Below are 13,749 nucleotides of genomic sequence, written 5' to 3' on the forward strand. Positions count from 1 at the left end.
ACGTCAGATGAACCCACATGGAGGGATGGTTTACAAAATAACTGGCCTGTAAGCTTCAAAAATGTCAAGGTCATGAAAATCAAGGAAAGATTGAGGAACCGTTCGAGATTGGAGGAGACTAAGAAGACATGGCCGAGGCCGGGCGCGATGGCTCACACCTGTAATCCCAGCAATTTGGGAGGCTGAGGTGGGCAGATCACCTGAGGTCAGGAGTTCGAGACCAGCCTAACCAACGTGGAGAAACCCCGTCTCTACTAAAAATACAAAAAAATTAGCCGGGCATGGTGGCACATGCCTGTAATCCCTGCTACTCGGGAGGCTGAGGCAGCAGAATCGCTTAAACCCAGGAGGCGGAGGTTGCAGTGAGCCCAAGATCATGCCATTGCACTCCAGCCTGGGCAACAAGAGCAAAACTCTGTCCAAAAAAAAATAAAAAAAAGCTACGACTGAATGCAACACAGAATTCTGAACAGGATCCTTCTGCTATCAAGGTCTTCTTTCGGATGACTGGTGGTTTGCTGGCAATAGTTTGGCAGCCCTTGGCCAGTAGAGCCTCACCCCAATCCCTGCTTCCATGTTCACATGGTTTCCTCTCTGTATACATGCCTGTCTCTGTCTTTAAATCCCCCCTCCTTTTTTAAAAGAATTTTATTTCAAGTCTGGGATACATGTGCTGAACATGCAGGTTTATTACATAGGTATACATGTGCCATGCTGGTTTGCTGCACCCATCAACCCGTCATCTAGGTATTAAGCCCTGCATGCATTAGGTATTTGTCGTAATGCTCTCCCTCCCCTAAATCCCTTTTCTTTCTTTCTTTCTTTTTTTTTTTCTTTTTTTTTTTTTTTTGAGACAGAGTCTTCACTCTGTAGCCAGGCTGGAGTGCAGTGGCATGATCTTGGCTCACTGCAACCTCCACCTCCTGGGTTCAAGCGGTTCTCCTGCCTCAGCCTCCCCAGTAGCTGGGACTATAGGTGTGTGCCACCATGCCCAGCTAATTTTTGTATTTTTAGTAGAGATGAGGTTTCACCATGTTGGTCAGGATGGTATCAATCTCTTGACTTTGTGATCCACCTGCCTCGGCCTCCCAAAGTGCTGGGATTACAGGCGTGAGCCACTGCGCCCGGCGAAATCTCCCCTTTTCATAAGGACACTAGTCATTGTGGATTAGGGTCCACACGAATGACCTCATCTTCACTTGATTACATTGGTAAAGACCTTATTTCCATGCAAGGTCACATTCACAGGCACTGGGGGTTACAATGGCCACATCTTTTGGTGGGGGTGGGACACACAATTCATCCCATAACAGTCCTGCTTTAATTCTGGAAAGCCTGTATGAATAATAATTGCTCTGGAACTCCGTCGGTGCCAGACTAACTATTCTAAGGTCTTGAGACTCATTAACTCATTTAAGCCTTTCTAGGATACAGGCTCCGTGATGGTCTATTCTACAGATGATGGAACTGAGGCATGGAGGCGAAGGCTCTTGCCCATGTTCTCATGGTAAGCAGATAACAGAAGTAAGATCCAAACCCAGCTGTGGAACCACCATGCTTAATTGCTGAGCTATAGATGGAAGAAGATGGAAAGGAAAGGGGGAAGGGAAGAAAGGAACAAGTAAAGGGTACACAGAGGGTGAAAAGGGCCGCAGCAGGGGTGGTGGCAGACCAAGACACACACACACAGCTAATCCATCAGTCAATCAGCAAGCATTTATTGAGCACTTGTTGTATTCTCAGAGCTCCACTTGGCTGTGGAGAGATAGCCCATGATTTAAGCCCAAGTTCTTACTTCTACAGAGCTAACTTGTGCAGAGCTACTGGCTAGAAGTGCAGTCATAAAGGAGCCGTGGAAGGCATTGGTCTGAACTATCACATTCATTCTGACCATCTGGACATTGGACATGATGCTTCTGATTGTCAGACACTCATGCTCCAGCTCCAGGATCTCCCGAGGGACTTGCAGGACAAATTTCACCACCTTCAGCTCCTTGGACCCCTTCTTCTGAATGATGCTATCAAAATCACAGTCTAGCTGGTCACTGGTGATTGGCCCTGTTAGGACAGCCAAGGTGAACTCAAGGCCATGAAGCGTGTGGCTGAAGGGAGTGAAGAACAGGAAGGCCAGGTGGACATCAGGGCCCTAGTAGACCAACAGGCCCACAGTGCCCTGGAAGCTGAGGCTCATCTATGCCAAGCAGCAACTTCGGGCACTATCCTTCGGGTAGTAGAGCCTGGGGAGAAAGGAAAGTTAGAAGTTACCACTGTGCTTTGTAGGCAGTGTTGCACATTGGATAAGATTAGAAGACCTGGAAGCCTCTACAGGTCAAACATGACTTAGGAGAAAGACATTCATCCATTCTTTCATTCATTGAGAAGAGCTGGAGCTCCACCACCTCCTCCTGTGGAGCTCTTGTGATCTACTTTTACCACGTAAACGTTTATTTATCCAACACTACGCTTATTAAGCATGTATCAGGAGCTGGGCTAGGAGGTAACTCTTTGGCCTACATCGAATGTCATGATACCTGCCAGAATTCACAAGATCTGATCTCTGTCCATCTCTCCAATCACATTTCATTCCGTGCTTCCCCTACCCTGATCCAGCAATAACAGCTTTCCTTCTGTTCCTCGAATAGACTGATATAGTTTGGAAATTCGTCCCCTCCAAATCTCATGTTGAAATGTGATCCCCAGTGTTGGAGGTGGGGCCCAGAGGGAGATGTTTGGATCATGGGAGTGGATCCTTCATGAATGGGTTGGTGCCTTCCCTGCGGTAATGAGTGAGTTCTTGCTCTATTAGTTCACTTGAGATCTGGTTGTTAAAAGGAAACTGGTGCTTTCCTCCCTTCTCTCTCTCTTGCTCTCTCTCACCATGTAACACGCCAGCCCCCCTTCCCCTTCCACCAGGATTGGATGCTCTCTGAAGCCTTCACCAGAAGTAGATACAGGCGCCATGCTTCTTGCACAGCCTACAGAACCATGAGCCAAATAAACCTCTTTCCTTTATAAATTACCGAGCCTCAGATATGCCTTTATATTAGTACAGAATGTTATAGACATAGGTAAGACACAGATCAAGGTCTTTCCCACTCCAGACACTTTGCATTTACTTTTCCTTCGCACAGAATTCTGTTCCCCAAGACTTCCTCATGGCCACCCCTTCTCAGTATTCAGCCCCAGGTGAAAGGTCTCTCCCTCAGGATGCCTTCCCAGACCCCCAGACCCTTTCCTAAAAAGCCTTCACTTCACTCCTCAGCACACCGCACGTTCGGTCGTCTCCACGGCACTTACTCTCCATGGCCATCCAGTTGACTCCTTTGTTTACCTGTTTATGTCATGTTGCCCCCCCGGGAGGAGGTACATTCTACAAGAGCAAGAGCCTCATCTGACCTGTATGCAGCCATGGCTGCAGAACCTGGGCAGACTGGATCTAGCAGGCATCCAGGAAATGTTTGTGGAATCAATGAATGAAAGAATGAACACTGTGGTGAGCAAAGTGATGTGGTTCCTGACCCCACAGTGCTGCACACCTTATTATGAGGAGAGAGAGTCAACAAATAAGCATAAATAGGCCCTGAGTTCTACAGGTGAGAAGGTGGGGCGTGGACAGGCACAGAGGAAAATCATGTGTAGACACAGGGAAGCACCATCTGCAAGCCAAGGAGAGAGGCCTCAGGAGAAACCACCCCTGTTCACACCTTGATCTTGGACTTCCAGCCTCCAGAACTGTGAGACAATAAGTGTCGGTTGTTTAAGCCACCTGATCTGTGGTACTTTTTTCTTTGAGACGGAGTCTCCCTCTGTCAGCAGGCTGGAGTGCAGTGGCATGATCTGGGCTCACTGCAACCTCCACCTTCTGGGTTCAAGCGATTCTCCTGCCTCAGCCTCCCAAGTAACTGGGACTACAGGTGTGCACTACCATGCCCATCTAAGTTTTGTGTTTTTAGTAGAAATGGGGCTTCACCATGTTGGCCAGGTTGGTCTCGAACTCCTGACCTCGTGATCTGCCCACCTCGGCCTCCCAAAGTGCTGGGATTACAGGTGTGAACCACCGTGCCCGGCCTCTGTGGTACTTTTTAATGGCAGCCCCAGCAAACTAATATACAACCCCTCATTAGAAGACAGATGAGCAGCAAATAACCGCCCTGCCCCATGCCAGGTAGGGCTTTTGGGGAAACTCTCTGGGGAACATAGACTGGTCCAGAGGCCCAGAATGGCTTTCTCTTCCCTCTACCTTGCGACCCTGAGGTCATTGACCCAAACTGCTCCTCAGGGTGCTAATTATCTCACCTAGGGACCAACCGCACAGGAGCTAGGGTGGGCCTTTGAAAAGGTGACTCAGATAAAGCTACTTCCCTGCTCAAAACTTAACAGCAGCTTCCCACCATATTCAGAATAATATTCCAACTCTTCCCCTGGCTTCTGTCATCTGGTTGTGTCTGTGTCTTTGTGGCAGGTTGAATAATGTCTCCTAATGATGTCCCTATCCTAATCCCTGGAGCCTGTGAGTATGTGGTTTTTTTTTTTTTTTTTTTTTTTTGAGACAGGGTCTCGCTCTGTCATCGAAGCTGGAGTGCAGTGGTGTGATCTGGGCTCACTGCAACCTCTGCTCCCCAGGGTTCAGCAATCCTCCTACCTCAGCCTCCTAAGGAGCTGGGACCACAGGCATACACCACCATGCCTTGCTATTTTTTTGTACTTTTAGTAGAGATGGTGTCTTGCCATGTTGCCCAGGCTGGTCTGAACTCCTGAGCTCAAGTGATCTGCCTGCCTTAGCCTCCCAAAGTGCTGGGATTACAGGTGTGAGCCACGGCTCCTGGCCAGTACATGACTTTCCATGGCAAAAGGGACTCTGCAGATGAGATTAATCTAAGGATCCTGAGATGAGGAGAGGATCCTGGGTATCTGGGTGGGCCCAGTGGAATCCCATGGATCTTTCCTTATAAGAGCAAGGCGGGAGGTCAGAGCAAGGAGGAGATGAGATGATAGAAGCAAGAGGCTGAAGGAGGGGCCATGAGCCAAGGAATGCGGGTGGCCCCTAGAAGCTGAAAAAGGCAAGGAACAGCTTCTCCCCTGGAGCCTCCGCAGGAGTTGGCCCTGCTAACGCTTTGGGTTTTGCTCCATAACACTCGTTTCAGATTTCTGACTTCTAGAACTGTATGAGTCCATTCTCACACTGCGATAAAGACACTGCCTGAGACTGGGTAACGTATAAACAAAAGAAGTTTAACTGACTCACAGTTCCATGTGGCTGGGGAGGCCTCAGGAAACTTATCAGGTTGGCGCAAAAGTAGTTGTGGTTTTTGCCATTACTTTTAGTTGCAAAACCGCAATTACTTTTGCACCAACCTAATACAGTCATGGTGGAAGCAGGGCACCTTCTTCACAGGGTGGCAGGAGAGATGAGAGAGAGAGATCGAGAGAGAGAGAGAGCAGGGGAAACTGCCACTTAAAAACCATCAGATCTTGTGAGAACTCCCTCACTCTCACGAGAACAGCATAAGGGAAGCCACCCCCAAGATCCAATCACCTCCCACCAGGTCCCTCTCTTGACATGTGGGGATTACAATTCAAGATGAGATTTGGGTGGGGACACAGAGCCAAACCATATCGATAGAGTAAGTTACCTGTGGAGATATCTGTGGCCTTTTATCTGTGGCTTAGGAACAAAAGGAAAGACAGTTTCTTGCATGACTCAGCTTAATTAAGCTTTCAGTTTAATTTTTTTTTTTTTTTTTTTTTTTTTTAGAGGCAAGGTCTTGCTCTGTCGCCCAGCCTGGAGTGGGGTGGTACCATCATAGCTCACTGCAGCCTCAAACTCCTGGGCTCCGGCAATCCTCCCACCTCAGCCTCCTGAGTAGCTGAGACTATAGGCTTGTGCTACCACACCCAGCTAATTTTTAAAATTATTTGTAGAGACTTGGTCTCACTATGTTGCCCAGGCAGATCTTGAACTCCTGGGCTCAAGCGATCCTCCTGTCTTGGCTTCCCAAAGTGCTGGGATTACAGACATGAGCCACAGTGCCCAGCCACAGCTTAAGTTTTTCCTTTTGGCATAGTGAATTGGGGTCCTGAGATTTCATTTTCCTTTCACAGAGATATGGTTTGGCTCTGTGTCCCCACCCAAATCTCATCTCAAATTGTAATTCCCATGTGTTGGGGTAGGGGCCTGGTGAGAGGTGATTGATGGGAGCGTACTTCCCCCTTGCTGTTCTTGTGATAGTGACGGAGTTCTCATGAAATCCAGTTGTTTGAAAGTGTGTAGCACTTCCCGCTTTGCTCTCTCTCTCTCCTTCTCTGCCATGGTAAAGATGTGCTTGCTCCCCCTTCACCTTCCACCATGATTGTAAGTTTCCTGAGGCCTCCCACCCATGCTTCCTGTTAAGCCTTCGGAACTGTGAGTCAATTAAACCTCTTTTCTTCATCAATTACCCAGTCTCGGGTAGTTCTTTACAGCAGTGTGAAAACGGACCAATATACACGGAGACAAGCATGGAACAAATTCTCCCTCACAGATCCCAGAAGGAACCAGTGCTGCTGATACCATGAATTCACACTTCCAGCCTCCAGCACCATGAGACCATCAATTTCTGTGAAGCCACCCAGCTAGAGGTATTTTGTTACAGCAGCCCTAGCAAACGAACACAGCCTGCTTCACTCTTCAGAAAACCATTCACTCCTGACCCTGTTCATGGTCTGTCCCCTACTGAGATGCAAGCTCAAGTAGGGGAGAAACTGCCTATCTTTTTGCACCCATGCAGCCCTCCTGCCTGTTGCAGAGAAAGTTCTCCAACAGATACTTACTGAACGAGTATAGGCATCAGAGTGACTATGGTCTCCCACCTACCCGGCCACGTTCATCAACTCTCTAAGGATCTTCTTCTTGTTTTCCCTGACATTCTTCTTGGCTAATGCCAAGAGTAGCACCACCACATCTAGAGTGTAGGTGTCAGCGAGCTTGAATGTGTCGTATGTGTCACTCCATGCCTCAATATCACCTGAAGCATAACCAAACCAACAAAGAAAATGCATCGTGAGTTTGGACAATTAATTCTGCAGATTTTGTCTATTTACATCAGGGCTTGGCAAACTACAATTGTGGACCAAATCCAGTCGGCCCACTACTTTGGCTTTATAAATAAAGTTTTATTGACATATGAGGTTATGGATTTATCTATATTTTTATGATCCATGCCCCTTCCTGTCTTTTTTTTTTTTTTCTTTTTTTGAGACAGTCTCGCTCTTGTCTCCCAGGCTGGAGTCCAATGGCACAATCTTGGGTGACTGTAAACTCCACCTCCTAGATTCAAGCGATTCTCCTGCCTCAGCCTCCCAAGTAGCTAGGATTACAGGAGTGCATCACCACGCCTGGCTAATTTTTTGTATTTTTTAATAGAGATGGGGTTTCACCCTGTTGGCCAAGCTGGCCTTAAACTCCTGATCTCAGGTGATCTGCCCCGGCTTGGCCTCCCAAAGTGCTGGGATTACAGGCGTGAGCCACCGCGCCCGGCCCCCTGCTTCCTGTCTTCTTTACTACTCTAGCCTGCCTCTCCTGGAACCACGGCTGATGCAGCATAGGTAACCAATAAATGTTCGTTAAATGAAGGAAGAAAACAGACACAATTTATCCCTAATGGGAGTCTCATCGCAGGAGACACGACTGACAAGCTAAAAGGAGCCCACTGTGGGAAGTGGCACAATCAGGCCCCGGAAGACCACCCATCCTGGATGCTAGGCCTTCCAAGCAGCTGCTCACCTGAGACTGGATGAGGAATGTGGGATGCCCAGGTGGAAGGGGTTGGATATTCAGGTAGGACAAGAAGGCTGCAGAGAGAGGCAGCAACATGCATAAACATGCAAGACCGAGAGAGGCAGCCTGGCATCTTCCAGGCCCAAGGGTGGACAGGATGACTCACTCAACCATCAGATGTTGGAGCGTAACAAGATGTCCCCAGGGCACAGCACAGCTCCATTTGGCCTGGCCTGGTGGTGATATGGTTTGGCTGTGTCCCCACCCAAATCTCATCTTGAATTGTAGTTCCCATAATCCCCAAGTGTCGTGGGAGGTAATTGAAGCATGGAAGTGGTTACCCTCATGCTGTTCTCGTGACAGTGAGTTGAGTTCTCACGAGACCTGATGGTATGTATTTATTTATTTATTTGAGAAGGAGTCTTGCTCTGTCCCCAGGCTGGAGTGCAGGAGCGCGATCTCAGCTCACTGCAACCTCCGCCTCCCAGGTTCAAGCAATTCTCCTGCCTGAGCCTCCTGAGTAGCTGGGATTACAGGCACGCACCACCAAGCCCAGCAATTTATTTATTTATTTTTTTTTGTATTTTTAGTAGAGACGGGGTTTCACTGTGTTAGCCAGGATGATCTCGATCTCCTGACCTTGTGATCCGCCCGCCTCGGCCTCCCAAAGTGCTGGGATTACAGGCATGAGCCACCGCGCCCGGCTGATCTGATGATTTTATAAGCATCTGGCAATTGCCCTGCTGGCACTCACTTCTCCTTCCTGCCGCCTTGTGAAGAAGGTGACTTGCTTGGCCTTCGCTTTCCACCATGACTGTAAGTTTCCTGAGGCTCCTCCAGCCACGCTGAACTGTGAGTCAATTAAACCTTCTTCCTTTGTAAATTACCCAGTCTCAGGTATGTTTTTATTAGCAGTGTGAGCATGGACTAATACAGGTGGCTTCTCACCTGCTCCTCCCCGCACCTACCTCCACAGGCATCTATGTTGAACAGGGGAAAATGCATCACCACTGGTCCAGTTTCTCCTTTCAGGATGTAGCAGCTGGCGGGGGCCTTGGACCACAAATCCAGCTCAGCCTCTTCTACTTGGGGAAAGGGGATCTTGTGGCGGCGGCAATAGTCAGTGGTAGCCCGGATGGTCTGAGAAGGAGGCAATAAGAAATGGTTGCAAGACCTCTCCAGAAGACCCCTGGGGCCTGGAGACCCAACGGGACCTCAGCTAACAGCCCAGACACACAACAGAGCAAGGGTCAGCTTGGACAGGGACAACATCTTCCGTAAGGGAAAGAGTAAGCCTCTGCCATCACCCGCACTCCCCAGCCCACCTAGAGACAACATTCGCGAGGTTAGAGAGTAACCTTTGGGGCTGGGGGCTGCGGGACTCAGAGGGCAAGGAAAATGGTGCCTAGATGAGGCTTTGAATCCCAGCTCTGCCACAGAAAGATGTTGGAGACCTCATCTCTACAGTATATATATATATATATATATTTCAATTAGCCAGGCATGGGGGCGTGCACCTGTAGCCCTAGCTACTCAGGAAGCTGAGATGGGAAGATCATTTGAGCCCAGGAGCCCAACGAGATATGTGGTATGGGTGCATCTCATCACCTCTGCAAAGGATCTCTGTAATAGCCACCTCACAGGGGTATTTGGAAGATAAATGAGATATTCTCCATCATCACTGTGTAACAGAAATATAATGTCACCGTGAAGGTACTTTTCTTTTCTTTTCTTATTTTTGAGGCAGAGTTTCACTCTTGTTGCCCAGGCTGGAGTGCAATGGCACGATCTCAGCTCACTGCAACCTCCGCCTCCCGGGTCCAAGCGATTCTCCTGCCTCCCGAGTAGCTGGGATTACAGACATGCTCCACCACGCCCGGCTAATTTCATATATTTAGTAGAAACAGGGTTTCTCCATGTTGGTCAGGTTGGTGATCCTCAGGTGATCCGCTCGTCTCAGTCTCCCAAAGTGCTGGGATTACAGGCATGAGCCACTGTGCCCAGCCGTAAAGGTACTTTTCAATTGTCTACTTGCTGCACTTGAAGAAAGTAAAAAGAAGTAGGAGAAATTAATTTTAAAAATAAGTATTAAATAAAGGTGACACCATGGGGAAACTTAATGAGAAGTAGTTTCTCAGTTGTAACAAGTTTCATTTATTCTCTTTCCTGTGACCTCCTTCCGTGCTATCCTGAACCAGAGCAAAAGGACACTGCATGTCTCATTACTGTAGCACTGAGGTTACTAAACGTACATAAAACACATCTCAGTCTCTGTGTCTTAGAAAGGCATCTGTTAAGTCCTGCAAGCTGACTGACAAAACTAAGCAAGGAGAATTAAGATAAATGTGGGCCAGGCGTGGTGGCTCATGTCTGTAATCCCAGCACTTTGGGAGGCCAAGGCGGGCAGATCACCTGAGGTCAGGAGTTTGAGACCAACCTGGCCAACATGGTGAAACCCCTTCTCTACTAAAAATACAAAAATTAGCCAGGCATGGTAGCAGGTGCCTGTAATCCCAGCTACTTGGGAGGCTGAGACAGGAGAATCGCTTGAACCCGGGAGGCAGAGGTTGCAGTGAGCCCAGATAGCGCCATTGCACTCCAACCTGGGCAACAAGAGCAAGACTCCGTCTAAAAAAAAAAAAAAAAAAAAAAAAGAGACTGGGCATGGTGGCTCATGGCTCATGCCTATAATCCCAGCACTTTGGGAGGCTGAGGCGGGTGGATCACGAGGTCAGGAGATCAAAACCATCCTGGCTAATACAGTGAAACCCCGTCTCTACTAAAATTACAAAAAATTAGCCGGGCATGGTGGCACATGCCTGTAGTCCTAGCTACTTGGGAGGCTGAGACAGGAGAATCGCTTGAACATGGGAGGCAGAGATTGCAGTGAGCCCAGATAGCACCACTGCACTCCAGCCTGGGCGACAAGAACGAGACTCTGTCTCAAAAAAAAAAAAAAAAAAAAGATAAATGTATAAATGTGTTTCCAGGAACAGAAAACCAAATACTGCATGTTCTCACTTCTAAGTGGGAGCTGAATGATGAGAACACATGGACACACAGAGGAGAACAACACACACTGGGGCCTAGCGTTGGGTGGAGAGCGGGAGGAAGGAGAGGGTCAGCAGAAATAACTAATGGGTACTAGGCTTAATACTGGGGTGATGAAATAATCGGTACAACAAATCCCCAGGACACAAGTTTACCTATGGAACAAACCTGTACTTGAACCCCTGAACTTAAAAGTTAAAAAAAGATCAGTGTGTTTGTGTTTTGCACACAAATGCAGAAGTTGCATAAGCATATGACTTCATAGTTGCGATCTCAAGAAAAAGGGCATTTCTCCTTTATCTTGTTCTTGCAGTTAACGTAAGAATATTTTAAATTTCTAAGTTTCTGAAGTGTTAGAGGAAGAGATGGCCCAGTAGAGATGTCGGAGTAATGTCTTATCCTTTTAACATGTGGTTATTTTTCCTTATGTACTCAAAGGTGGCTTCTTTATTCAGAGGAGTGATATTACAACTAGAAACCACTCATTAGCAAAAGGAGATGCAGTCTCAACAAGTGTTTCTTCTTCTTCTTTTTTTTTTTTTTTTTTTTTGACAGAGTCTCGCTCTGTTGCCCAGGCTGGAGTGCAGTGGCGGGATCTCGGCTCATTGTAACCTCCGCCTCCCAGGTTCAAGCGATTCTCCTGCCTCAGCCCCATTAGCAGCTGGGATTACAGGCATGTGCCACCATGCCTGGCTAATTTTTGTATTTTTAGTAGAGACAGGGTTTCGCCATGTTGGCCAGGCTGGTCTCAAACACCTGACCTCAGGTGATCCACCCGCCTCTACCTCCCAAAGTGCTGGGATTACAGGAGTGAGCCACCGCACCCAGCCACTTTTCTACACATAAAACAGAAATATCATGAAGGTGCTTCATACCTGTATTACAGAGGAATTTACTGTCATAAGTACCTTCTAAAGATTTGACATTCAGCTGGGCACGGTGGCTCATGCCTATAATCCCAGCACTTTGGAAGGCTGAGGTGGGCGGATCACCTGAGGTCAGGAGTTCAAGACCAGCCTGGCCAAAATGGCAAAACCCCGTCTCTACTAAAAATACAAAAATTAGCCGGGCATGGTGGCACGCGCCTGTAATCCCAGCTACTCAGGAGGCTGAGGCAAGAGAATCACTTGAACCCGGGAGGCGGAGGTTGCAGTGAGCCAAGATCGCACCACAGTACACCAGCCTGGGCGACACAGAAGACTCCATCTCAAAAAAAAAAAAAAAAAGATTTGACATTCAACTATAGTAGCTACATGTTGGTTAGTTTCCTTATAAGCCCCATCATGGAAAGAATTAAAGATGAATTTGAGAAAAATGAAAAAAACTTAGACGATCAGGTTCTGTTAAATTGTTACAGATATGTCTTGCTTAAATTTCTGTTTATTGGCCGGGCGTGGTGGCTCACGCCTGTAATCCCTGCACTTTGGGAGGCCGAGGCGGGCAGATCACAAGGTCAGGAGTTCAAGACCAGCCTGGCCAACATGGTGAAACCCCGTCTCTACTAAAAATACAAAAATTAGCTGGGTGTGGTGGCGCATGCCTGTAATCTCAGCTACTCAGGAGGCTGAGGCAGGAGAATTGCTTGAACCCAGGAGGTGGAGGTTGCAGTGAGCCGAGATTGCGCCACTGCACTCCAGCCTATGTGACAGAGCGAGACTCTGTCTCAAAAAAAAAAAAAATTTCTGTTTATTACTTTGTAACCACCTAATTTGTAGGAAAAAGTTTCATCTCATGCAATATGTCAAAAGTGTGATTGCCTCGATGTGTAATCAATTGTGATGGTGAATATTAGGTGTCGACTTGATTGAAGGGTGCCTGGAAAGCTGGTATTGTTTCTGGATGTGTCTCTGAGGGTGCTGTCAGAGGAGATGAACATTTGAGTCAGTTGACTAGGAGAGGAAGACTCACCCACAGTGTGGGCGGACACCCTCCAATTGGCTGCCAGTGTGACTAGAACAAAGCAGACAGAAGAAGGTGGGAGAAGCTGGCTTGCTGCGTCCTCTGGCTTTCATCTTTCTCCTGTGCTGGATCCTTCCTGCCCTTGAACATCACACTCCAGGTTTTTTGGCCTTTGGACCCTTAGACTTACACCAGTGGCTCTTACACAAAGGCTCGCCAGGGGCTCTACGGCCTTTGGCTACAGACTGAAGGCTGCACTGTGGGCTTCCCTACTTTTTTTTTTTTTTTTTTTGAGATGGAATTTTGCTCTTGTTCACCAGGCTGGAGTGCAATGGCGCAATCTTGGTTCACTGCAACCTCCACCTCCTGGGTTCCAGTGATTCTCCTGCCTCAGCCTCCCGAGTAGCTGGGATTACAGGCACCTGCCACCACGCCCGGCTAATTTTTTTGTATTTTTAGTAGAGACGGGATTTCACCAGGTTGACCAGGCTGGTCTCGAACTCCTGATCTTCTGATCCACCCGCCTCGGCCTCCCAAAATGCTGAGATTACAGGCGTGAGCCACCACGCCTGGCTGGGCTTCCCTACTTTTGAGGCTTTCGGACTCGGACTGAGCCACTATTGGTTTGTTTCTTCCTCAGCTCGCAGACGGCCTATTGTAGGACTCCACCTTGTGATCCTGAAACTCCCTTTCATCTAGACATAGATCCTATTGGTTCTGTCCCTCTGGAGAGCCCTGCCTAGTATGTCAATATACCAATTACGAATAAGGTCTTTGACATGCGTTTTCCATACTCAGTCATTAAAATCCGAGGTGTATTTTATCTTCATAGCACACTTCAACTTGGGCCAGGCACATTTCAAGTGCTCAAGTGCCACATGTGGCCGGCAACCACTGTAGTGGACAGCTTAGGTCTCTGAAGTCGTCTTTGATTGAAGTTTAACAAATGCTGCCGGGTTTCTTCCTATTACTCTTGCTATTCTCATCATCACCAGATAAGCATTGTTGTTAATCCTGAACACCAGCTATGGACCAGGCATGGT

The 13,749-nt window shown here is 48.0% G+C and overlaps 1 protein-coding gene across 30 annotated transcripts in view; it reads right to left on the reverse strand.

Moving 5' to 3' along the window:
* Nucleotides 1-785: 785 nt before the first annotated feature.
* PLA2G4C (phospholipase A2 group IVC) overlaps nucleotides 786-13,749 on the reverse strand; it is a 62,575-nt gene continuing 49,611 nt past the window's right edge. For 18 of the 30 annotated variants that reach the window (XM_034944123.3, XM_034944127.3, XM_034944125.3 and 15 more), the window contains 3 exons: nucleotides 8,725-8,896; nucleotides 6,854-7,004; nucleotides 1,694-2,237 (listed from right to left, as the gene is read on the reverse strand). In XM_034944123.3, coding sequence (XP_034800014.1) covers nucleotides 2,192-2,237; nucleotides 6,854-7,004; nucleotides 8,725-8,896 — 369 coding nt within the window. In that variant the 3' untranslated portion in view covers nucleotides 1,694-2,191. Of the gene's footprint in view, nucleotides 2,238-6,810; nucleotides 7,005-8,724; nucleotides 8,897-13,749 lie in introns of all 30 variants that reach the window. The other 12 variants (XM_034944130.3, XM_034944122.3, XM_034944119.3 and 9 more) reach the window with 3 other exon arrangements.

Source organism: Pan paniscus, chromosome 20 (assembly GCF_029289425.2).
Source record: "Pan paniscus chromosome 20, NHGRI_mPanPan1-v2.0_pri, whole genome shotgun sequence".
In the NCBI taxonomy this organism is placed as follows: domain Eukaryota; kingdom Metazoa; phylum Chordata; class Mammalia; order Primates; family Hominidae; genus Pan; species Pan paniscus.